Below are 26,659 nucleotides of genomic sequence, written 5' to 3' on the forward strand. Positions count from 1 at the left end.
ATCTCAAAGTAGGGAAAAAGACAGATAGTTAACATGATCCTGCCACATGTGCACATTCAGTATGGGGCCAGAGCTAGCAGGCTGAACAAGAGACAGATTGTCACAGATGATAGACGATAACCACTGACATAGAGCTGCAGAAGGCAAGGGTCAGTGCTGCTTTCTTGGAAAGCCAATGAGAGCTTGGCTGTTGGCTCCTTCATGTGGAAAGAGCAAAGTCTGCTTTAGTCAGCTGAATCTGATCAGCAAAACTGGAAGTTGTGAATTTGGTGTGAAATAGAAACAGAAGTACAAATGTAACTCCCCTGTTTCCCTGAAGAGAAACCAAGACTGACTCTGAACAGTAATAGTCAGTAAATCACAAGCTAATAGGATTCTTCAGTAAATGTGAAAGCAAAAGTACGTTAGGGGTAAATAAGCACGTCAGGGAAGGCAATACTGAACTCAGCAGTAGTTAATATAATTAAAAAAAAAAAAAAAGCAGCCATTTAAGACAATGGGATAATATTGTCCCTTTGAGGGTCTAGTGGGACATTGAAAAGATAAAAACAGAATATGAGCCTATTAGGATATCATTTTCAGAAGAGCAACTTGCTAAAAGCATTGTTGTCAGTTGTTAGATATCCTTAAAGTTTCTGCCTGCCTATTTCTTTCTTCAGATGCTAATTTTTAATCCCTTTGATTAAGGTTTGCTACTATTTATCCCTTCTGGCAAAGCTGTGATACTTTGAGCTTAAGATGATGGATGATGACTAACAGGATGAAGCTGAATATTGGTTTACTTGCCAGCACCCCAGTAAGCACATCTATAGAGAAAGAGCACATAGTGACATTTGATAAATGAATAAGATCAGCAATGAATGATGGGAATGATGTGTTGTAAAACAGGATACAGCACTGCTGAGATCAAGAGGAGGACCAAACAATGTGATTAAAGCAATCCAAAGATGCTGACACTTGCATTTTTTTGGTATTTGTTTGGTTTTAGGTGAGTTGGTGGAAATATCTTTTTCCTCAGAACCTCTCATTGGTTATATAGTCCTTAAAAAGATGAAACACTTCAAGGACAAATAACAATATCAAAGGGCTGTGATAAGATTTATTTTTTTAACTGTATACTGACTTTTCCTAATTGCTAAAAATTACTGAGAAGACCTTAGCTTAATTTTCTGAACCTCTGAAATCTAAAGGCAGTAGATATTAAATATCAAATGGCACTTCTATGGTATTTCATACTCAAACATTACAGTGTTAGGAGCCTGAAAGAGCAACTATATAGAAAAGTGAAATGAAGTAATTTCCTTATTTTGCAAAGATTTACCTGCTTATTATTCTGCTGGATTTGCAGTGTATTTTCAGATTTTAAACCGTTTTACTTTTGCAATGTTTAAAGAGTCTAGAAGTAAAAATAAATAAATAAAATACGTCAGTAACGATAAGTTTGTGAACAATATGCCTATACGGAAAACAATTCTAGGCAAAAAGCAATTAAGAAAAAGAAAGCCTATGGATATGTAGATCTTTATGCAATGAACGCTGTGTGTGCATCTTGAGGTATCTGAGAAATCCAGTGCTTTCACCAATAATGTATCTACCCTGATCTGCAAAGCTCTGAATTTTGCCCTGAAGTTTCTAAGTCTGAATGCCTGCTAGTCAAGTTATCCTTGCACTTTTATGTCAAGCCTTAGTTGCTGCAATGACAGCTGACTCCTTTTAGAAAGGACCCTACCTGTCTTCTTCTTATCATGCACCTCTTAGCATTCATAAGCTTAAGCAGTTAGCCCAATGGGTTTGGAACCCTTTGACTGATCTACATGTGAAATATAGAACGTATATGAGCATATACAGAAGTCAGTTGCCTGGAGGTTGTCTATTTCTAGCAGTTCAGGCAGTTGGAGATCCTGATCTCTAGTTTATTTTTGCTAAAACCTGCTAAGAATGGTGGTTTGCTGACCAAAAGCATACGTACCGTGTTGTCATCTGGCAACTCTGCAAAGCCAATCCCATGGTAGATAAACTTACACTCAAATGCACTCTGTGGCACAGGTTATACCTTGCATTCTGTGTGTCCTTTCCTGCTTTTCATTCCCCTCCAGAGCACTGGTGAGTTATCCCAGAGCTATCTGCCAGGGTGATCTTGCAGGAAAGTAAATATAGACAGACTGTAAATCTGGTCTCTGGTCTAACAGGAGACACTTCACAGCTACTAAGGTTAAAAAAAAATAAATATTTCACTTAAAAAATAATTTCACTTAAATTTTCACTTAAAAATAATTTTCACTTAAAAAATAAATTTCACTTAAATAATATTTCACTTAAAAAATAAGTGAAATACACTGCCAGCAAATTGAAGTCAGTAGAAAACAGCCCTTAGATTTCCGTTGAGTATCAGTGGAACATCAGAGGTTGTGCAAGATTGGTTTGTTGAACATCCAATCTGTTTTTTTTTTGGTCTGTTTTCGTAGTTTCTGTCATTAGGGACTCTTATTTTCCTGGGGTCCCTACCATTCCTCATACACACATTTCTTTTGCCTACGAAGTCAGCTGAAATACAAATACAAGAAAAAGGAATACTATATTAAATAATTTAAAAGAAAATAGTACGGCTATAAACAATAGAAGTACACTTTGGATAAAGCTTTTTTTTCCCCCATGATTTTTATAATTTAAATGTTTTCTACCTGAATGTACACATCTATTGGGCCCTGGCATTTAACTCTGAGATATGAGAGAGATTGGAAAAAAATATAAATGAGGATGGAAAAGACTAAGAAACATAAAGTAACTGTGGGAGGAAAGATGACAGGCCTTTCAGAACAGGCTTTTGTTATTAAAAACAGTACAGCCACACTTGAAGGAAAATAGGGAAAATGCTATCTAAATAAATAAAAGAAGAAAAACTTTTAAGAAATCTGTGTTTACACTGGCACGCGACTGGCCTACACTGCTTTTGACATATTAGGAAGATTTTTGGCCGGGAGCAACCAAAAGCACTTAAAAAGGCATATGTTTCTTTTCAGAATATAAGGAGCTTGGAATGTTTTCTTTAAACAGAATTCTTATAAATCTTTTACTTTTTTTTTTTTTTTATTTGTGTGTGCACATTTCAGAACAATTTCCTTAACTCCGTTCCTCAGACCATTTGAAATAATTATTTTACTGACTATTTTTGCCAATTGTGTGGCCTTAGCTATCTATATCCCCTTTCCAGAAGATGATTCCAATGCCACCAATTCCAATCTGGTAAGTCCTTGATGGTACCTAATCTTATTCTTTTGAAAGTCCTTTTTAGAAGTCTCCAGAGAGACTGCTGAAGTTAGAGAGCATAGTTATATCCACCAGAGATGAAAACGTAATAAGGTAAAAATTGGTTTTGAGTGCTAAGTCTTCTCTATTCATGTGAGCACCTGTTTCAATTGAGCTGGTTTTAGCAAGGATTGTTCTGAAAACTGTGCGGGTGCTGGATGTGATGTTTTGGCTAGCAAATTTCTGCATGCTGCAAAAGTGCTTGGTAAGTTTAAACTGCAGGTGTTTGCGGACAAAATCCTTTAACTGAGGATTATGTGGTGTTTTTGCTTTTCAAAGTGCTATTGTGAAGTTGAGGCAGTCCTACTGCCAGGTGATGCCTGGAAGCACAGCTAGATGACTAATTTCTGGGAAGTGCATTAATGCGTGCATTTCTCACCGAGATACGCGTTTTGTTGAACAATATGTTTTTTTTCTTTTCCTTCTTGTGGGGGGAATACAGCTGTTCCTATGCCACTGCTGATGATAATGCTGGTAATTTAGTGTAGAGAAAGGAGAGTGTTTACTTTTGGCTTAGCATGAAGTCATAGCGAAGAATTCTGTTCGGTAAGGGCATGATGCAAAACAGTTCTGGAAGGCGATTCACTGAATTAGCAGAAAACATTTTTCTTCTTCCCAAATATGTGAACAAATCTCCTACTTGTGTGGCTGGATCAGAATGAAAACTTACTCCCAAAGTTTAAGAGCTGGGATGTTATTTCTTGGTTAAAATTTACCGAGAAAATAAGAGCCATTTTTCCAAAGTAGGGATAGTTAGTGTGGCTGACGGACACTGTAATTAAAATGATCCATGCTGTTCTCTGGATATAAGTCATTTGATTAAATATCTCTTGAAGTTGTGTAAAATAAATTGCAAACTTCAGGACTTTTCTGGAAGAAATTATTATTTTTTTAAATGAGTCTATGTGTAGTGCTTTTCCATAGTAACTGTGTAGAGAAGTTTAAAAACAGAAGCAGGAGGAGAAAAGTGGTTGTTAACTTTTTAATTATTCTCTATATTTACAGTTAATTTCAAGTACAGACTGGGTTGGGGAAATTTGTGGTTTGATGTCTCTTGTTTGCTTCCATCTCTATGCTAAGCCTGACATAGTGTTGAACAATGATGAACCAGTGTGTACACTTAGAGCATCTCAGTGTGGCACCTTTCAGAAATTGGTGTATTTTAATAAAATCACAGATTCAATTATTCCTCTGGCTATAAAAGACAGCATGTTGTTTATTGCTTGTTCTGACTTGCGAGGTTTCAAGAGAAAAATTAAGCAGAGTTAAGGTCAGAGGATGTCTAATTTGTCTTGAGCTTAATTAGGTGTGGGTATTTCCTTATTTAAGTGATGAGATCTCTGGCTAATACCGGGTTCAAGCAGCCTCATAATTGAATGAGGTATATTGAAACTGCTCTGTTCTTAGAAAATACATGCAATTTGTGAGCTGTGTTGCTTTCCGAATTTGTTTTCTGAGGCATTTTTTACCTCACCTGTTCAATCCATCGAAACACCCCTGTTAGTTGTGAGTGGGATTTAAAACCGAAACCAGAAAAAGCAACCAAATGATTATAGGCTCAGGAAATTTTAGAAGTGTTACTGCCTTGAGGATGAGGCAGCACAGTTAACTTATCTAAGATGTTTCGGAAAAGCAAAGGGATGAAGTAAACTGAGGAATTTATTCTTTGGGCCTCAATGAAAAAAGTAATGAAAAATGGAAAATGGAGTACTTAATATCCACTGGCCTACGAGGAGTTTGCGTTGGTGGAATCAAGACTCTGTTCTGTGTTATAGATTAAATCTTAGAGCTCTGACTGCCCAGTAGACTTTGGTCCTGTGATCTGAAAAAGGTGTAGATGACAGGACATGGTTAGTCTGAGTCATCGAATTATGCTTCATGTTCTGTTGGAGTCAGTTCAGAACTCACTCTTGTTAGTATTTTTTGTTGTTGTTGTTGCTGTCTGTTTGTTTGTTTTTGTATTTTTTTCCCCTCAGATTGTTATATTTTGACAGATAATTCCTTCTGTTGGGAACCAGAATTTTTGTATATGTCTTTCATGGCATTCTCAAACTCTTCACAGAACTGTATAGTTATCAGCAATAGGGAGAGAATGTGGATGCAAGTGGGTGAGATGAGGATCAAAAAACACTAGCGGTATTTTGGAATGAGATGAAACTCACATTTAAAGGAAAGCTATTCCAGATAGAATGAACTGCAGAAGTCTGAGACCTTACTCTCAAATAGCCAAACAATGTAAGGAAAGAGTAGAAAGAAGTTGGAGTTGGCAATGTCTTCTTGTAAATTTGTTATACTGGCTTGACATTATTTTCTTTTGACCTATGAGCATGTATTTTGCAATCAGATTTATTCTGTAGCCATGAAGTCTAGAGCTCCATAATCTGAAACAGGAATGGAGTCTGTCTGCAATGCTTGCATGTGGGTTAATAGTGCACACAGATGTGTGTTCTGTGCAGAAGTGTGAGGCTGACCAAACATATACAAAATGTTCCTAGTTGCCCAGGAGAAATTTCATTTCCATTTTGCAATTTAATTCTGTAGTGATAAACCTATCACAGATATTTCCACTTCCCTGGTTTCCTGAGCTATCCATAACTTTCTGAGACAGAAAGGAACCATCCACAGGAAACATATGATGGATAGTAACTTTTATGCAGTCTGAAAGTGACAGTTTCCCAATAAACTGCTGCTTTTCCCTTTAGGTCCAAGTATTTCTCTTCTAAGGTTTCATTGCACTTTTCAATGAATATTTTGTTTTAGGTCTGAGATAAAGATTCAAACAGTCATTTTTAATAAGCTAGCTGAATAAAGAGCAGTGAGAGAAGACAGGAATTCTGAACTGAGTGTTTTCTTGCCTTTCTGTAAGAGGAGAAATACAGTAATGAAATAATATTTTGATACAGAACTATGATGTCTGTGAACAGACATTGATCCAGTGAAGCATACTCATTTGTGAGTACAGAAACCAGTAATATATGGTCATGTCTCCATTTTCATAAGCCTTGTCTTTACTTGCAAGCCTTATTCAATGCTATGCCATAGTAATCGGCATTAAAATTAAATACAGAAGTTTCTGCTAAATACATTTTTTTCTTTTAGCAAGGAATTGTGGTTAACTGTTATGCATTGATTTAGGACAAAAATCACACATGTACCTTCTGGTTTCTTGAGGTAGGACTTCCTATAATAATTCCTATAAATTATGAAACCGTTTATGTCAAATCTAGGGGCGTTAGCTTGAACTGGGCAGCACTTTCATTTTCACGATGCACGTATGTATAATAAAACCCAGATCCTGTATTTTTATGCTTACTGGAGTTATTTTTGCTATTGGTTTTAAGAAATCTGCTAGAACAATGTCATGTAGTAATAACAAAAGCTTGAAATTGGCTTCAGCAGTTTGTACATTTTTACTTCTATAATTTGTTGACTGGAAAACTATTAAACTTGTACAAATGGAGGGGAGTTGTATTAGCTGCAATATCGTTTTGGTATTAATAAACTCTGCTGAGGTTTTGCTTAAATTTACAAGTAAAGAAAGCTCATGCATGACCCTGTGCAAAGAGCAGTTATGTATTCTCTTGATGCAGCCCGGAAAATTGGAGCTAGTTGGAGGGAAATTAAAGTTAGCCTGCATGAGAGGCTGTAACTGATATGGAGGCTTTCTGCTTGTTATCCCTGCAATTATGCATTAGAACAGAGATAATGTACATTTAGGAATAAAACTATAGACTGTCTGAGATAGGAAGCTGAGAGGAAAATGCTTCTGTCACTTTACTGGCAATTGCAAATGGCACAAGCCTGGTCAATGTCACAGCATGGTGATAACATAATGAGGTTAAGACCAACGTTTACAGCACATTCTGTGGAAGGCAACTCAGCTGGTTGCTTGTGCCTTGGATAAATAACAGGAGAAAATTCCTTGTGTTGTTTGGCTAGCTCTAATTCCTTATTACAAGAAGGATATCTCATCGTAAATAGTAAAATTTTAATAAGAGATCTCTTGCATTTATATATCAGGTTATAATTGGATGTCACATTCAGAGACTGATTTGTTAAACCTGAAATAGGATCCTGTGAAAGAGAAGATGGGATCTGTGCTTGTTTATTACTGCTTGTGCTAGATGTGTGAGTGCCAGTTCAGGGAAGAGGGCTTTCCTTTTAGGGAGGCATGGCTGCTTTATTAGCTGGTGACTTCGGTAGCATCCAGTTCAGTGGGTGATTCCTGTATCAAAAAAATAAAATAAAATAAAATAAAAAATAAAAAAAAATTAATCTTTCTGTATTTGCAGCAGACTGACTCAGTGGACATGTGGCTACATACCTATTACATTTCTGGATACTGGCATAGCAAACTTTATCCTTTTCTATATGAGAATTCTGAAGCCAGCATATCAAACAGTTGCACTTGTCACCATTTCTCTTGTGTGAAGTCAGACAATGTTAGAAAGAAAAATGAAGGTGAGGGGGTCAAGAAAAGAAAGCATGTTTTTTTCTGGATAAGAAAGAATGCTACACAAAAGCTTTTCGTTTTCTTCTGTCATTGCTATTGTCCTATGTGACAGCTCCCAGCCAGTGAGGAAATGAGATATGCTAACATTAAGAGATGAGGGTGGTGTAGACTGGATACCAAGCTAATAAGCTGTTATAGGTTTACTAGCTTGGGCCTCATACCAGTGCTACTACAGCTGGGGGAGATGATTTGATTTGAAAAGTGAGGAGTGAGCAACAAAATCTGAAAGATATGATATGAAGATGGAAATAGGCTGCAGTGACGAGAAGGAAAGAGTCTGTTCCAAAAGAATCAGTGAGGACTTAAGAAAGACTGAGAATTGCTGATGCGTATGATGCTAAGAAAGCTGAATACGATGGAATTTAGCTGCAACATTTCCAAGAGTCCTCAGAATTCCTATCTCTGTCAGGAGGAGGTTGTTACTCAGCATCTTTAACAGCATTGAAGTGAGGGTTGGAAGAATCAGCACTGAGTGTGAGAGGAAGACATTCAAGCCCATCTGCTGGTTCTGGTATTAGCAAACTGTGGGGCTCTGGGTAAACTGTGGTCTCAGTTTTCCCATCTGTAAAGTGAGTTGGTTACAGCTTCCACAGTGAAGGTAATTAGTCAGTGCCTTACATCATACAGAGTGTTACGAGGAATACTGTAAAAAAGACTCTTAAGACAGAAATAATTGCTTTTGAGCCCACTAATTGGAAAGGATAGATAAGAAGTAGGACAGACCTCCTTCCTTTCCTTTTGCACTGGGCAGTACAGATCTTAATTTCTGTGGATCAATGTACAGGACTGCGTCACCATAATTTGCTTGTGTGTGTTGAATTATTTGAGGAGGCCACTTCTGAATGCTTAAATCTGCAGCCTTCCTATCATTCCTAATGTAATGGTGTAATTTCTTAGACTTTGTGGATAGGAATCCAGTAAAGCAGAGTTTAATATCTCCATGTGTTATTAGAAGAGCTAAAATTGTTGGATTCCCTATGCAGGCCTTTGCCACTTTAGTAGTAATTGGCAGTAGTAAGAAGTTCTTTTTTTGTGGACCAGGTGAAGAAAGACCTGGGAAAGGTTTGCAGGATTCAGAGATGAGTGCCCACAGCAGAGGAATGCTTGGTTCTATACCTGATTCTGAAAGGATTGTGACATCTCTGGCATATTCTTCCAAAAATACGTCCTGGATTTCTCCCCAGCTAAGGTATTGTTATGTGAGCAGTAACTCCTCTTCATTTCTGTCATTTCTATTCTTTTCCTTAACTGGACTTAACACCCATACTTCAGATTTCTTACCTTTCTGCTATTCTCATTAGCCATCCAGTGTTCTGCCCTGCACAGCACTTGCTGCTGAGAACCAGTCAGTCCCAGCCTTCTACTTCTTTTTATACCAGCTCTTTATTCCTCTCTTTATTCCTTACCCAACTTGTACTTATCAGTGCTTACCACCTCTTGTTCTGCTCTGAGATGTCACTCATCTTGGTGTCCCTTTTTTTTTTTTAATGTTCCTTTTTAAAATTCATTGTTTGCTTTGCCAAGTCAGTTTCCTCATTCTGGCCAAATTTCCATCAAACTTGTCCCTTTTTGTTCCTTTCTTTTTCTGTGTGCTTCTAACTCTGATCTCCCCTCCACAGTAGTTTCATCCATTACTCGTAGGTTTCACTTCTGTCCTCAGCCTCTGTCCTCTGTCCTCCTGACCATTTCTCTTGTTAAGACTAGTCTTATACTCCTTTCAATTCATAAGTGTCTAAGCCATCCTAATGCTCTTTCCATCTCCTTCCTCCTTCTCCTTTTCCAGTTCCATTCCCAGTGCATTGTTCTCTAACTCCATCCCTGATCTAGCCTTAGTCCTTTTGCTTTTGAAGTCAGCTGCGTCCTTTCCAGTGCTGTTTGGGTACCACTGGCAGAAATACTGAGAGAGCAAGCCCAACTTGAAGTTCAGTGGCTTTATTCCACCTTGATCCCAACTGGTTAAGAACTGTTATTAGATGAGTCCTTGTAAGCCTTTGTAGCCCTTGCTCAGCTTTGTGGAAATGACACATGCATTCTGGTCTGCAGAAGCCTTAAGATGCCAGATTAATGTTTGTGCTGACAATTTGGGTGTTAAGTTTTAGCAAGTCTCTGCAAAGCCTGTGCAGCTGGAGCTTTTAAGAGCCCATCTGGCTAATCTTAAGTGGGAAGACAACACAAAAAATGCAGCCTTGACACAAAGACTGCTAATTTGCCTGTTCATATGACGTTATTGCAAAGTATACTGTCACTAAAGAAAATAGGTGTTGAGGGTTATTTGTCTGGATAAAAACAATGGATATTGTTCAACTGTTTTGGCTGAAATATTGCACAAATATTCAGGCCGAGGCAGAAGTCAGACTGGAAAACTCTTGTATTAACTGCTGAGTCTAACAAAATTAAAAGCAGCTGAAAGCAGTATCTTAATAATTTTAGGTGTTGGGTAGCCTTTACAGAAGTAGTGCTGGAGATCAGCTCCATTACTATCTTTCATATTAAGATATAAAAGTGCCTCACTGAATCAGTGAGATATTGAAAAGTGGCATAATAGGCTTTCAGAATTAAATAATAAATTATATATAATATTGTAGTGCTATAAAGTCCATTCATGTTATGCAGCACTTGAGGTAGTAAGGAGAGAAGGATTAAGAAACACAGACCTAGGCAAAAAGTATGTTTTGGATAAAATATAAAAGAGAAATACATGCTTTGAGGCAAAATCTGACTATCCAAAGAGGACTGTCCTCATTTAGAGTTGCTGCAGAGGAAGGACCTTTGTATAGACAATGACAAGATTGTTAGAAATAGATACTCCTATTCACTTACAGTAGGAATCTGGAAGAGTAGCTGTGAAGGAAGAGTTCTGTATGCAAACTAGTTCAAACTCATCAAAATATTTGCTTGAGGAAGGTTGTATGTACTGAGGTAATGTATTTCAAAATTGTAATGGTAAACTTTGGTTCTGATTGATGACAAGTTTATCAGTTTAGTCCAAACAGTGATTTATCCCATTTCTTTAGACAGCCCTGGTTACTATTTTTCATTTTTTTTCAATGGTTTATTTGTGAAAGCTTTCTAAATCTCTGACTTACCAAGTATGTATTCAAATTTTTTTTCAAGTGATAATTATTCCTACTTATAAATCTCATGTTCACTGTGGGATGCTGTTTTTGTTGTGCTGTTCAGGAATGATAGGGAAAATGTGGAAGGAGGCCAAATAAGAGACTTTAAGTGCTGTTGTTTTCACTGTACTTTAATTCTTGTCCTTACAAAAGTAACAATCTTCTAAAAACAGTGGACATTCCCTAAATGGCAGGTACTACTTGCAGTGTCATTTTGGTGGAAGTATCATTATCCCTCTGTAAGCCCATGAATGGTTAGACTGCTTGTTATGAATTCATCAGTATCCTGTTAATGATATTGGGAACAAGCATCTCTACCTAGAAATTCAGTAGTTTTTTATGTAGGATCTTTAGATTCCTTCATGTATCATTTGTAGTATACCACAGTTTTTTTCATATTCAAGCAAACGTACCATTGACCTCACTGGAGTTTGCATAATTAAATCTATCACTAATTTATTGTATATAATTCACAAACAACTGTTGGAACCTCAGACTTAGCTGACATCTACGAAATCATTGAATTTAAATGTGATACTCTTTGAATTTGTGTAAACTAGAAAAAAAGCCCAAGAACTTTTAATAATTGCCTTAGAAAGAAAAGAATGGATGTGCTGCTTGCCAAGGGGCAGATGCGCCAGAAGGGAAGAAAATGTTTTGTATGTCTGTCAAAGTTTTGACTGACTCTTTCTCTTATGAACAATTCCTATTTTTTCCTCTGTCTTCTAACTCCTAAAACCAGAAGGTTCAAATGTCATAGCAGCTCTTCAATTCTTCTGGCTGAATGATGGACAGCTGGTAGTTCAAAGCAAGCTAAGTCCGTCCTTGAATTTCTCCATTGAGAACTGCTGGTCAGTTTTAGAAATGAGTTTGTTTACAACCAATGGAACAAATTATTTTACCATGCAGAGCCTGTACTTATTAATGCTATTTTTCTGTTAAGAATTTAATGCTGAGCATTCACCAGTTAGGAAAAGACTTCCAGTAAGCAGCAGGAAAATGTTAATTAACATCTCTTCAGTATGTTGCATTTCTGGCAGATGCTGGGAAGCTGACACAGCAGATTCTCCATAAGACATCTTTAGTGACTTGCGTGGCATCTAAACATAGGCTAAAGGAGCTGGGCCATCTTGATTTGCTTGGCTGAACTACTTAATTTATACCTATAAACTCTTATCCATGAATTACATAAATTGTGGTCTTGATCCTCATACTGATTTTATCCATGCAGATCGCAGAATCATAGAACATAGGCTTGGGTTGGAAGGGACCCCAAGGGTCATCAAGTTCCAACCCCCTGCTGCAGATCTTGGGATCTCTTGCAGAACCCCTTGACACAAGGAGCAAACTTGCTCCTTGGGAACTGTTACCTTCCTGTGGTTGCTGATAGCACTTCTAACCATTGCTTTTTCATCTCTGTGACAGGGGTGTCAACAATTTTAGCCACACAAACTGAATTTGGCAATAGCAGAAGCAGATGCTGACTCCCATAATATAATCTTTCTAAAAGTGGCATGCACATGGTTCCCCAGCTAGCTGTATTGGCTACTGTGCGACTGTTTTTCAGGCCATCCTGATAAACTTACACTGATGGAGAGGTTGGGGTCTTGCATTTCTTCCTTTTATACTGACTTGCTATTGTGCACTGCTTGTAAAAATGTCTATCACTTACATTAGAACCTGACACAATCATGTTTTGCATATGATTATCCTCATCTGGTATGTTGAAATGTACTTTCTAGTTAGTAACAGATCAAGCAAATGTATTACTCTTACTCCTTGGTACGAAGCTTGATGAAAGTTTTTAATGCAAATTTATAAATACATTGTTTCTACTACATTCTCTCACACAGAAGTGGAACTTACAGGTTATTTTATTATGATTTTTATTCACAGACAGCCACTTGTAATAGTGTTATCCTTGCATGGCCTTGGTGTTTGTTACAGTAACTTTAAAACAAAAATCCCTGTTTAAATGAGATTATAAAGCACAAAAATATTAAGATCTATTTGCATAATTGTTTCACAATCTGAACTTGTCTTTAAACAAACAAACAGAAAGGTTCTGCTCATTACAGTCATCAAGATAATGTCTGTGTCTGAATAAAAGACACACTAATGCCCTTCAGGAATAGCTGGGAGAGATGAAAGACTGCAAGATAAAATAGAAAGAATAGAGAATGAACAGCACCTATTCACCTCCTTTAGCTGTTAACATTGAATCACAACAATGGCAAACTAAGATCTCAAACACATACAATTTTTAGCATTGTATTGACAGACATATTGAGGCATTTAACTATTAAGGATAATTTTTCCGTTGAATAAGAAATTCAGCTGCCTTTGCTCTTCAAAGTCACTAGTGACCTTGCAACAAAATGAAAGAAAACAGGTTTTCAGCTTCCTATCAAATGCCTCAGGCGCCTCCTGAGCCCTAGAAGCTAACTAAGCATCTGCTTATGCAAATACTGAGTAATCATCTGCAACTGCAGAAACTGGGCAGTTCTCTATCTGTCACTTGATGTTTTCTGTAAAAGCCAGCACTCTACGTCAAAGTAGGGAGAACAGTTGGTAACAGTTGGCATGTGGATGTAGATATTCTGGGCTGAATGTGCACCTGCTGCACAGATATTGGGGAAAATTTTCTTCCCCCAGAAAGTGATGAGGTGCTGGAATAGGCTGCCCAGGAAGGTGATGGAGTCACCATCCCTGGAAGAGGTAAAAAACATTTAGATGTGATAATGAGGTAGTAGGGAAATATTAGTGGTAAGTGGACTGTTGGTGATCTTGGAGGTGTTTTCCAACCTTGGTGACTCTATTAGCAAGAAGCTGATACATCTCCTTTAAAACAACTAACTTGTATAATAAGTTTTATAAATAATTAACTGTGATTTATTATTCACTTATCCAACCTGAAATCAGTTTTCTTAGCTGTGAATCAAGTCACTGACAATTTTTATATCTCTTTTCTTATTTAATGTTTTTCACTGTATTCTACATTTGACAATAATACAACTTTTATCAGTCTCAGGAGTGTGATAGTTTCATCTTGGAATAAATATATTGTTGTTTATAGAAGTCTGAGCTTCAGTGGTACCTTTTTTTACTCAAAGTAAACACCCAACACATTTTGTACAACTCTTAGAGAATTACGTCCCAGTCTCAGTCTCTATCTTTTTCAGATAAGAAAAAACCTAAGGTATGAATATTAATATCAGATTTATTTTGTCTCAATGTTCTATTATTCCTATGATAAAACCAGTACTGCTGCTGTTTTGTTTTCAGTTTGAAGCATCAGACTGCTGTATGTGTTTGATGGCCCATAGGGAAAAAAGAAGAACCAGATGAAGCAAAGTTGAATGTTTTAGCCTTCCAGAGGCAGTGAAATATGAGAAAGTGTTTGAGTCATTCAGATGATTTTTCCATATTGAAGCATTACAGAGTGAATGAAAAAGAAGGGGGAGCATGGCTGAAAAATATTTGCAACTCCTAGAAGGTTTAGTCCTGCAAAGTTCAGAGCATGTTGATAGCAGTCACCTACAGAGGATGTGTCCAGGTGTGAGAGACATGAAATTTAAGGGTTTTAAAAGCAAAAGATAATCTAGGGAAAATGTAGTGCACTATTTGAGAGAAGAAAGTGTTGATACAACTATAGAAAGAGTTCTGATAAATATCTCTTGAAATAAATTCAGTTGTGGCTGACAGCTCCTTTTGGAAATGTTTGCTTTTAGTTTCATATTAAAATAATGCAAAAGGTTACCACAAAGATATTGATCCTTCTTTCAAAGGAAGAGAGTTCACAGTTTGTATTCAAGCTGCTATTGTGCACTTTCCTCTTCTGTTCATCTAATTTACTTAAGTCATTTTACATAGAAGGCAAGTGATATAGTTGGGCTATGGCACGAACTGAAAAGCGTGTGTTTAAAACAGTTGGTGTCTTTTATGGTTCATTTCCATCCCTCCACCATCCAAACCTGAACTAACACGGTTCCCAGCCCATGCATCTGCTGATGTTGTTCTATTGTGCTTGCAGCCTGGAAGGCCAGTGGTATCCTGGGCTCCATCAGAAGACAGGTGGCCAGCAGGGTGAGGGAGGTGTTTGTCCTCCTCTGTTCTGCCCTCTTGAAGCCCCCACTGGAGTACTGTGTCCAAGTCTGGGATCCCCAGGACATGAAGGGTGTGGAGCTGGAGCACCTCTTCTATGAGGATAGGCTGGAGGAACTGGGCTTGTTCAGCCTGGAAAAAAGAGAAGGCTGCTAAGAGACCACATTGTGGCCTTCCAGTATTTAAAGGCAGTTTATTAACATGAGGGAAATCAACTTCTTACACAAGTAGATAGTGATAGGACAAGGGGAAATAGTTTTAAACTAACAGAGGGAAGATTTAGATTAGATGTTAGGGGGAAGTTCTTTATGGAGAGAATGGTGAGATGCTGGAACAGGTTGACCAGAGAGGTTGTGGGTAACCCATTCCTGGAGGTGTTCAGGGCCAGGGTGGATGGGGTACTGGGCAATTTGATCTAGTAGTTGATTTAGCAGCTGACAACCCTGTCTATGGCAGGAGGGTTGGAACTTGATGATCCTTGATGTCCCTTCCAATCCACGCCATTATATGATTCATTCTATGGTACTATGAATAGAATTCAAAGAAAAGTTTCATCAGATGATAAACTATAATAACTTAACCATTTTTTTTCTTTTCTTCAAAGAATAATAATTTACAAAGATGGATTTTTGAATTACTAGTTCTAAGTATGTCTTGTAAAAAGCCTCTGTTGAGCTACTACATTGAAGTAGGAGTTAGAAGAGCATGTGTTGGGAGTGCTGTGTCCCACTTCAGAGATCTGCCTTTGGGCCTGAGCTATGGATGCTTCTGAGTTGATAGCAATACCCATCACAGAGAGGCTGTGCAGTTGTAAGAAGTATGCCTTGTTCCTGTCATTCTCTATCTCTAACAAAAGTACACGCTCACACTGACACAGACGATCCGGGTAGCAGGCACTAGTCTCGAGGCTTCTCCTTGTGTCTGTGTGCAGACACAGCAGCAGCTGTGTGTGTAGGAGGGGTGCCTCTGCCTCTTCCTCTTCCTTGCACCTTCCCTTCTGTCTCCCTGGGATGGGTGGCAGGTCTGCCTGACAGCCTGGCAGGAGGGGAGGCTGTTCAGCTTTAGATGTAGTGGCAGAGCAGGTAAGGCCTTTCACTGCTGTCTCATGGGTGACTGTTCTAAGCTTTGATTAGGAATGTGTTGAAAATTGCTGCTAATCGATGCATCTACATGTGTGCATATAGTCACAGGAGCAGAGGGCTGAATGCAGCTAACTCCAGTGATATCCATATTGTGCTCTGTGTGCCTCTGGCTACAGAAACTGATGTGCCTTTACCGTTCCAGCTCTGGAGGGAAACTGGGCTCAGCAGAGCCTTTGGCCTTTTGAAAGCATGAAAATCTATAGGGAGCTGAAAATGATTCCTCTTTCATTGAACTGCTTAAAATAAAGTGGCCTATGACCTCTTGAAAGTATGTCTGACCCTGTGGGAGTTGGGAGAGACCAAATGAACTCAACCACTGCAGTATTCAGAGGTGAGTGCAAACTCAAATTTGGAGCCAAACTCTACAGAATGGACTATAAGTGGGAGATGGTGATTAGCTTTAGTCTTGCTTTCTACTGATAGTGTGATTTCATGTGTTATCTTCAGTAATTCGTCTTTCAAGGAAAGATATTTGTAAAGACAATCTCAGTTCTAGTTTAAAACTGTTTAGGAATAATGTAATATGAAATGAGAGAGAATTTTTTAATCTCTTCATACATTGTCTTACTACTACTATAAATTTGCATCGAGAATGAAAACATCTTTCCTAACTCCATGAACATTCTGACAGACTATGCTTGAGTCATACCTTGATTATCTTTATGAAGACTATAACCTTTTCTATATTTTCACTATTTTCTGCTGATACTTCTTGTGTGGTATTTTGTTGTTTTTGCTTTTTTTTTTTTTTATTTTCTTAACCTTCATGAAGATACTCATCTGAATCACCTGATGAGTATTCTGTTTTTGAAGGAGAGACATTAGAACATGTTCTCACCAATGCTCTCTCTAGCATGTCATAGAAAGCTGATAATTATTTTCTGCTTCACTGTTTTTTCTTCGACATCCTAGAATCGTATGAGCCATCTTATCCAGAAACTTGGCCCATATGCTTGTGATCAGCAAGACCTTGTTCATATCTGGGAGGCCACACTGAAGAACTGTTGCTATGCAATATGCCATGACAATTTGATGAGTTTGGCCTACTTTCTTTGGTTCCAAACATACGCCTTTGTTTCTGACCGTGTTGAAACATACACTGTTCAGTAGTTCCCGGTTCTCTGATACATACTTTTAAGATTTTGCTGCTTTAGCAAAAGCAGAAGCATTCAAACTGATCTCAGTTGTTGAGTCTCATTTAAACACCTTGCAAAAATGTGTTTCTTTTGCAGTTTCTTTGCTTGCACCCGGCACTAATCTACATCTTCTGTCTTACCTGCTAGAGCCCCACATTGTACAGAAGTAATTCTGTATCTATTCTGTTCTGTTATCAGTAGAAACATTTTAACTGAACTAGAGAGCAGGAGAGACTGATGGTGGCACTGAGTGTGTTGTACTCTCTTGCCATTTTAAAAACTGTTATTTTAGATCATCTGGTCTGGGACAGAAAAGCAAGAAATGTGGGGCCCCATCTGGAGAACTGTGTCCAGGTCTGGAGCCCCCAGTACAAGAAAGACAGGGAGCTTTTGGAGAGGGTCCAGAGGAGGGCCACAAAGATGATTGAGAAGCTGGAGCACCTCCCCTATGAAGACAGGCTGAGGGAGCTGGGCTTGTTCAGCCCGGAGAAAAGAAGGCTACGGGGTGACCTCCTTGCAGCCTTTCAGTACCTAAAGGGAGCCTACAAACAGGAGGGGAATCAACTCTGAAAGGGTAGATAACAGCAGGACAAGGGGAAATGGTTTTAAGTTGAGGCAGGGAAGATACAGGTTGGATGTCAGGGGGAAGTTCTTCACAGAGAGAGTGGTGAGGTGCTGGAACAGGCTGCCCAGAGAGGTTGTGGATGCCCCGTCCATCCCTGGAGGTATTCAAGGCCAGGTGGGATGGGGCCCTGGGCAGCCTGGTCTAGTATTAAATGGGGAGGTTGGTGGCCCTGCCTGTGGCAGGGGGGTTGGAGATTCACGATCCTTGAGGTCCCTTCCAACCCTGGCCATTCTGTGATTCTGTGATACTGTGAAATCCAGATCTGGCTTCCTAAGAGGCAGATGAGAATATACTCTCCCTTATCATGCATGGGTGAGAAGAGTGGTGATTGTAAAACAAACCACCAAGGAGAAAATGGCTAACATAGTAATGTACAGGGGGAAAACAAAACAAAACAATGCATTTTAGAAAACCCTCTTGTTATGACTGGCCAACAAGGATTGTTCAGGCATTTAATGTCAGGAAAAAAAAAAAAAAAAAGAAAAAAAAAATTGTTCCTGCTTAGGGATATTTGCTGCATTTTTTTAGAATAGTGAAATACTGTACACAGTCCTGAATGTTTTGGAATCTAGTCTCATCATGTCCATCAAATGACCAAATGAAGCTCGAGGTATTTATTGATGAGGCTGGATAAATTCTAGCTGAAGAGAACAGCACTTGTCATGGAGTGAGTAAAAACCTGGGCATGATGCCAGACTCTCAGGGACAATTTTGCATTGATGTCATATAGTGATTAATACTTGTCTTTGCTTCCATCATGGAGCGCTAGAATGGGGAGAGGGAGGAAGGAGGAAAGCCAAAGTACTGTCTCCTTACAAGGATGTTATTTGCTTAAAAGTTAAAATCTTTTCATTGTCTCACTCTTTTTTTTTTTTCCTGGAAAAACATATATTCTAACTTCATCTGAACTTGTATAGACAGTGCTATACACATGAAGCAGAGGTTCTGATAACCCCTCACATTAATTTTTTCGTGCTAACAGATCCTGTGAACACAGAAATTATTTATGTCAAAGCTTAGACTGCGATACTGAAAAGTAAACTTGAGTTCTTGGTAGAATTTTTATTGCTCCTCATTGATGGTTTTTTTTTCAGTGAACAAAAGTTCATTTTTATCCTACTTTTTTTCAGTGAATCATAGAAAAGTCTATACACTTTAAAGATGGAAATTGACCAACACACTTCTAAGAATTCAAGAAAGCTTTTTGTTTGGCTGGTTTGTTAAAATTAATTTTTGCACTTGGAAACTGCCTGAGTTGTGCAAGGAGAAATAGTTACCTCCTATTCCCTATAACCTCACAGGAAAACAGCATTCCCATACAAAAGTTGAGTCAGGACAGAGAAATGACTCATTCTTCATACCATTCCCCTCTGACATTTACTTCATGAACAATCAAGAGGTTTAGTATGAAGTATGACTCTTGTAAAAAATACAGAAAGTTTACATGAACTCAAGGGGAGAAGGGAACAAGAACTTGGAAGAGAGTTCCATTGAGGTTTAATAAGTTGATAAACTGCATCAAACTCAGGAAATCCCCTAAGCTGAAAACAATTAAAGATTGGGAGAGTGCATGACAAAAGTACATGCCTGTCCTGTAACCAGTCTGCCTTTGGCATTTAATTATGGTCACTCTTGGAGGCATTCTAGTGGGTTAGATGAAGCCTTGTTTAGGTTGGGAAAGAAAAAGCCTGAAATTCAGAACTTCACAATTCAAAATCCTGGAGAGGCCAAGGTATGTTCTTGTTGCTGTTTTACAGTTTCACGGCTAATCATTGGCTGGTTTGGAGAGGAAGGAAAGAAAAGCGATCAATGAATTATTATGAGTACCTGGGACTTGTAATGCTGAAACTGTTCTCTAACATCAGTCGTCTTGGCCTTTTAGTGAACTTGGTTTAACAAAAAAGAACTATAAGTGAAACTGAAGATTTGTGACCAGTTATTGTAATTGAACCTACAAAAGGAGGAAGATTCAAAGCTGTCAGTTCACTTTGAGATGGTAATGTAAGAGAAGTCAAACGCAGGCAGATATCTGAAAATGCATTCTATGTCAAGTGGCTCATTTTCTAGTGACAAGCTTTGGCTTCATACAGATTGTACTTGGACTTGTATGAATTGGGAAATGTGGCTGGGAGAACCATTCGTGAAGAACTTTTTTCTCATGGTAGAACTCCTTCCAAGAACATTGCTTTAGTCCCCCTTTTAGGTGTGTTATTTAAGCTGGTTGTTACATCTGTGGTTTGTAAATCCAAAGCACCAGTGATTCCTACTGTGAAATAAAGCTGTACAGGTATATTTAAGGTGACATTGCTATTGGCAAAACTAAATTCTATACTTTTCTGAATCTTTCAAGAAGCTGAATTGTCCAAAGCTTTGGAGTTGGAAGTGCCCTCCAAAAGTCTTCATGTCATAAAGTCCTCATTGCTGACACTCCAGTCATTGTGAAAATATTCAGCAATTTTTTTTCATCTCAGAGTGATACGGAGAGTTAAAAGAGTGACACTAAGCCGGAATGGTAATATCAGCTAGAAACTGAGGAGGAGAGAGGTAAATAATATCATGATGTTGTTTTATTGGTGATATAACCCTCTATTCAGAACATCTTTTGAAATCTAGTTTTGTTTCTACCCTACAGTTAAGCAAGAGAACTCGGAAATCTGAAATGACACCATGAATCCTGCACTAGAATCTGGTGGTGTAGTGTCACAAAGAAGCTGACAACTTGACATAAGACTTGTGACACTTCTATTCACAGTGTCCTTCAGTAGCTTTATTTCAAGGAGTTTTCAGTGGAGAGTCACAAACAAGGACTATAAAGGAGATGGCAGGGCCCAAGACATTTCTGCCTCTCTCCAAGGAAAATAAACCTAGCAGCATGGTCTAGATATCATCCCTATTTTCATCAATTCCCTAGCAAATTTGAGTCCAGATATAAGTGTCCCAGATATCAGCAAAATGGATCTCTGAAAAGCCTCAGATACCTCACCTGAAAAGAATCCTCACAGTCTTTCCAATAAAGTTCTTAACTGGGAAACTTTCTTAGAAGACAGCTTACAGGAAAAAGCTATGCTTATTACTTGGACACACTATCAACAAATGCCAGCTGTAATTGCATAGGGGTTTTCTATGCGTTTTAGCAAGGTATCTGCTGCTCCCTTTTAGCCTTTCTATGAAAAGGAAGCACAGCACCAGTCTGACATTTTCCAAGGTGGCTTAGGACTGTGCTGTTCAACTGCTGATGCTTCAGTGCCTTAAAGTTTCAGAACGGTGCTAAATTTCTAATGGATGAAAAAATTGCTTTCTTTTCTAACTTTTTTCTCAATCTTTTAAAATGTATTTAAAAGATTTTTCTGTTCTTTTCAAAAGGGTAGCTAGTGGTACCTGCAAGTAAGTTAGGCAACACAGGTGCAAGAATCAGTTTACCAATTGTACAAATGAGATGCTGTATCCCATTCAAATCAGGGTTTGTAATAACCAGCCTGAGAATTTTGAGGTATCTGCATTCACTGTGTATTAATAATGAAAGTGAATTTCTTTTGGCTCAACTACTAGCCTAAGATGAGCTCTGAGACATGTAGGTCAGTCCCTGCTGTTGTCTGAATTGAAGGTCTGAATGCTGACTCTTCATGCTGGGAAATATACCGCTGTGTTTTGCATTGTTTTTGGCATTTCTCATATTCTCTAGGAAGACAATTCAGCAAAATTACTCTGAAAGCCAATAAAAAGAAGCTAAAAGCTTTTTTTTTTTGTTAGTTCTGCTTTGTCTTTCAAGCACATTAATATATCAGGCAGATGCTGTTAGATTTCACACAATGCATTTCAAATTGAGATCCTCCACTTTATACACATCCTTCTGTTTTGTTTTGGTTTTGTGTGTGTTTTTTTTCCAGAGTTTTATTGACATCTGCTGTCAAATTTATCTTCTGTTGATAAGGTTTCTTTTATAGACCAATACTGGTTGCTACTCATCTCCTCAGGGCGTTAAAGCAATGCAGCAAAACAGTTGCAATTCTGAATTCCCAGACAGGTGAAGCAAAATCGCTGTTTTTAACATAATCTGTAGTTGGATCTACTTGATAACTTATTTGTCACTCTTTTCTCTATATCAGCAGGTGTGGAGGATGAGTAGTATGAATCTCTTTCTGGATCCTAACTCCTTTGAACTTGTGTTAGGTTTAGATTCCAAACAGGACATAAATGTAGGTAAGAACCTAGGACCAAGGCAATCCTACAGTGACTCTACCAGACCCCCTTCCTGAACTCTAGTGTAGGTGCAGTTCCTATATGAAAGTGTTGATGAAGCTGTTTTTTGTTTTTTTGTTTTTTTTAATAGCCTAAAAATATTACCAGATTCATTTTGTTATTTCATTCACATTTTTTACAACTTTCCTATGTATAAAGCTGAAAAAGCTGTTAAAAGATAGAAGAAAAAAAGAAAAAAGTCATTCAGCATAAGAAAATGAGTGGTATGCTAATTGTTTTACAATGTATGCTTCCACTTTCAGCATTTGGGTTAGATTCCTGGATTTAAGACAGACAACACCTTTTCAACTGTTATTTCTGCATGAAAACAATTTTAACAGTATCAAGAGAATCATAGAATGGCCTGGGTTGAAAAGGACCTTAAAGATCATTTAGTTTCAATCCCCCTTCTATGTGCAGGGTCACCAACCACTAGACCAGAGAAGTATCACCTGTGAGTTGTTATAAAATTCTGCATTTGTAGATTGAGTGTACGTATTGTGACAACGCTTTTGTCATTTTAATAATATTTCATATAGTGATTTGAAAAAAGCAGTTCAGTGCTAATAGGAATACTAATTATATACTTTTTAGAAGACTTTAGTAGTGCTTAGAACAAACGAGTTATAAAATAGTTATAAAAATACTTGAGAAAAACTTTCTGCTAAGCAATTCAAACTGATATTCCTAATTCAACCAGCACAAATAAATTCTATAAAAACACAATTAAGTGAATAATACTTATGTGAGAAGGCTCCTAGTATAGGCAGTGCTAACTTATTTTTTAAAGACAAGTTTAAAACTGCAATAGAAAATGTTTTTCTTCTTCTCTCTAAATTGTACTATATTTACTCTAAATTGTAAATTTCTTAGAGAAAGAATCACTAGCAATGTAAATTCTGTGGTTTTTTTTTCTTTTTTTCTTTTTTTCTTTTTTTCTTTTTTTCTTTTTTCTTTTTTTCTTTTTTTCTTTTTTTTCTTTTTTTTTTTCTGAAAGAATCCTACTGGAAACCTTAAGGAAGCAGCATTTGACAATATTCGTCTGAACTATTTTTCAAACAGCAGAGAAGCATGTCAAATAGTGTAAGATGTGTAAATACTGCGTTTTTGAATTGTTACCACTAAATGTGAACTAGTCTCTTGTTCTAAAGTGATATTGATGCACTCAGAAAGGCTATAACCTCCCCATTACTGATACCCAGGTTTTTAGTTCAGCTGCCAGGATACCAGTTCTGATCATGCTTGCTGCTCAGGATATCATGTCTGCAGGTGCCTTTGTGAAAGCTGAGAAGGATCAGAGTTTGTGGTCATTGCTGTTTTGAAGAAGCAGAAGAGCAGCCACCCAGTTCTGACATGGGTTTCAGATCTGGAGGAGTAGGCTGAATTTCAGTAGGCTGGGACTGATTCTAGAAGCATTCTGTGCATCTTTATGAAAATATCTTCAGCAGAGACCTGGGTGAAACTGTCTTTTTAGTTTTGCTATCTCGAGAAATGCAGCCACATAATGCAATGGCAATTGAGTGGCACTCAGCATTTGTATTAGCAGCACAGAGTAGTTGTCAGATTGATCTGTCCCATCTGCGTCATTGCCTTGCAGTAGCATTATTTAATGAATTCAGGCTGTTGGGAGCCTTAGAAGTAGACCAGATCCTGCTGTGCTGGACACTACTGAGAATGAAAGTTGACCCCTGTTCCTTGCTTGGAAGAAGCGAGCCTGTCTAGCTCAAATAGTTTCCTCCAGATGCTCCATTCCTTGTCCTGAATGTGAACAGGCCTTGTTTATATCATCACAAGCTGAGATCTGACTGAATGCATGCACGTACCAAGAGCTGACTCAAAGCAAGCGGTATTTATCATACCAAATTTCTGTATTTAAGAATGTGACTTTACATAGCATTTTCACCATAACATTTTCACCTTCTTTAGCTGTGGAAAGTTATAAAAAAAGGAGGAGAAGGGAGTTATAACTTGAAATGATAAAGCTCCAAGAATCGTGAATATAACTTTGTAGCTGAGGATTAATTTGTGAGTGATTTTCAGACTGTGGCCAAATGGTTACGTTTGCTTTTTTGTTTGTTTGTTTTTTTAGATTTGTCAGGAGTGACCAATTTTTGTCATTCTGGAATTAAAATAAATGAGTAAGGAAAGTGGTCCGTATGGAAAAGAAGCAACAGGCAAAAAGACAGCAGTTTCTCATTACCTTCGGATATTTTATAGATAAAGAATAATTTCAGATTGGAAGAAGCACAGTTCCTTGTGAACTACAGGCTCTGATAACTTTGTTCAAACCTGGTGAACATGCCTGATATTAAGAAAAAATGTTTTACAACTGGCAAGTTCAAATAAAGTCATAGAGGTGGGCCGCATACTTGTTGTGTGGCCCTCACAGTTCTGCCTTTTCCTCCTTTTATTTCTTAAGCTAATGGAATATGCACATATGTCTAAATTCTGCATCCTGTTCCTAAAGAAATATCCTTGAAGTCTAATACATAGTGAGATTTGTTGTTACACACTTACATGATACAAAATGTTGATGTAGGATCAGGATGGAATGAGAGCTTTCTGCTAGATACAAAGTTATTCAAATCAAATTAAAAAATGTAATAATTCAACTTCAGTCATTGTAGGGAGTCCTGAAGACTTTGTTCCCACACAGTAGTGGATTAACACAGAAAGACTTGTCCATCTTTTCTTCATGCATGACAAGTCACTTGGAAGAGCTACACAGCTGGCAGAGAAGATGTGTGAGCATGTCTGACTCTTTAACAGGCTTGACACTATTCCAGCTATGTTAGTTAAATTAGCTGATTGACTAGGGGCAACTTCTAGTTTGTGCCAGGATGAGGAAGAACAGCTTGGACATTGTTTGCCTTCATCTTGTTTTCCATAGACTTCATATTACACTATTGTAGGAAGAGAAAACATGTTTGCTAGCAACACAAGTATTCACAAAGTTATCTTTGCATAAAACGGCTTGGAGAAATTTGTGAAATCCTTATGAAATTCTCACAGAATTTCACAGAATGGCCAGGGTTGGAAGGGACCTCAAGGATCGTGAATCTCCAACCCCCCTGCCACATGCAGGGCCACCAACCTCCCCATTTAATACTAGACCAGGCTGCCCAGGGCCCCATCCAACCTGGCCTCGAACACCTCCAGGGATGGACGGGGCATCCACAATCTCTCTGGGCAGCCTGTTCCAGCACCTCACCACTCTCTCTGTAAAGAACTTCCCCCTGACATCCAACCTAAATCTTCCCTGCCTCAACTTAAAACCATTTCCCCTTGTCTGGCTGTTATCAACCCTTTCAGAGTTGATTCCCCTCCTGTTTGTAGGCTCCCTTTAGGTACTGAAAGGCTGCAATGAGGTCACCCCGCAGCCTTCTTTTCTCCAGGCTGAACAAGCCCAGCTCCCTCAGCCTGTCTTCATAGGGGAGGTGCTCCAGCTTCTCAATCATCTTTGTGGCCCTCCTCTGGACCCTCTCCAACAGCTCCCTGTCTTTCTTGTACTGGGGGCTCCAGACCTGGACACAGTTCTCCAGATGGGGCCTCACAAGAGCAGAATAGAGAGAGACAATCACTTCCTTGTCCCTGCTGGCTACCCCTCTTTTGATGGAGCCCAGGATACCATTTGCTTTCCAAACTGCAAGAGCACACTGCTGGCTCATGTTAAGATTTTCATCCATAAGGACCCCCAGGTCGTTCTCTGCAAGGCTAGTTGTTAGTTAAATTGTAGGATTTCCTGATTAAACAATGTGGTAGCTGGGCTTCAATGCAATAAAATAATGACTATCACAGATTAGTTATGCCACGTGCTTTGACATAAGAGGGTTGCCTGTGAGAATTAGTGAATTTGGCCTATTCTTCCCATGTTTACAGATTTCTATTGTTAGTGTACCAAATGGGGATTTGGTGTTTTCTTTTCTTTTGAAACTTCAGATATCGGCATCTAACTGATTATTGGACTAGATTCATGCTTACTGTATTGGATACTACATGGGAATTTATTATCATTCTGATTTCTTCTCCAACTTCATGTTGGCATGGTGTGTCATTTCATACTGTGGTTGTGCTTGAAATTCAGTAGTCTGAATATTGTTGCCTTTGGTCTGGAACGTCAATATCTGTATTCTTGGTAAACTCTTGAATATACATTGGTATTTAGTCCAAAAAGGAAGAATACAGCTGTTTTTTGTTTATGTCCATATATGATGCAGCCTAAGAGGGATTTGTGAACTTAAGAATGGAAATGTAGGATTTTAAAAATGGACAGAGTAGTGCTTTAGGGTGCTTCATGACAACATTGCAATTTCCATAACTGCAATAACAATAAATTCATATTTGCTTTCATGTTTGCTGTCCTTCCTTTGGTGGAGAACTGCAGTGGTATCTGAATAGATGAGTGGAAGAGGAAAATCCATTATAATGTGTAATCCTATCTGAGAAGGAAAATATTCATACTGTTTGGCTGAGACTCT

General features: G+C 38.2%; 1 protein-coding gene across 38 annotated transcripts in view; it reads left to right on the forward strand.

Moving 5' to 3' along the window:
• The window catches only part of CACNA1C (calcium voltage-gated channel subunit alpha1 C), a 473,299-nt gene that overhangs the window by 69,115 nt on the left and 377,525 nt on the right, over positions 1-26,659 (forward strand). For all 38 annotated transcript variants that reach the window (XM_085230299.1, XM_085230338.1, XM_085230100.1 and 35 more), the window contains exon 3: positions 3,138-3,243. In XM_085230299.1, coding sequence (XP_085086425.1) covers positions 3,138-3,243 — 106 coding nt within the window. The remainder of the gene's footprint in view (positions 1-3,137; positions 3,244-26,659) is intronic.

The sequence above is a fragment of the Meleagris gallopavo genome, chromosome 1, assembly GCF_905368555.1.
Source record: "Meleagris gallopavo chromosome 1, MGAL_WU_HG_1.1, whole genome shotgun sequence".
Taxonomy (NCBI): domain Eukaryota; kingdom Metazoa; phylum Chordata; class Aves; order Galliformes; family Phasianidae; genus Meleagris; species Meleagris gallopavo.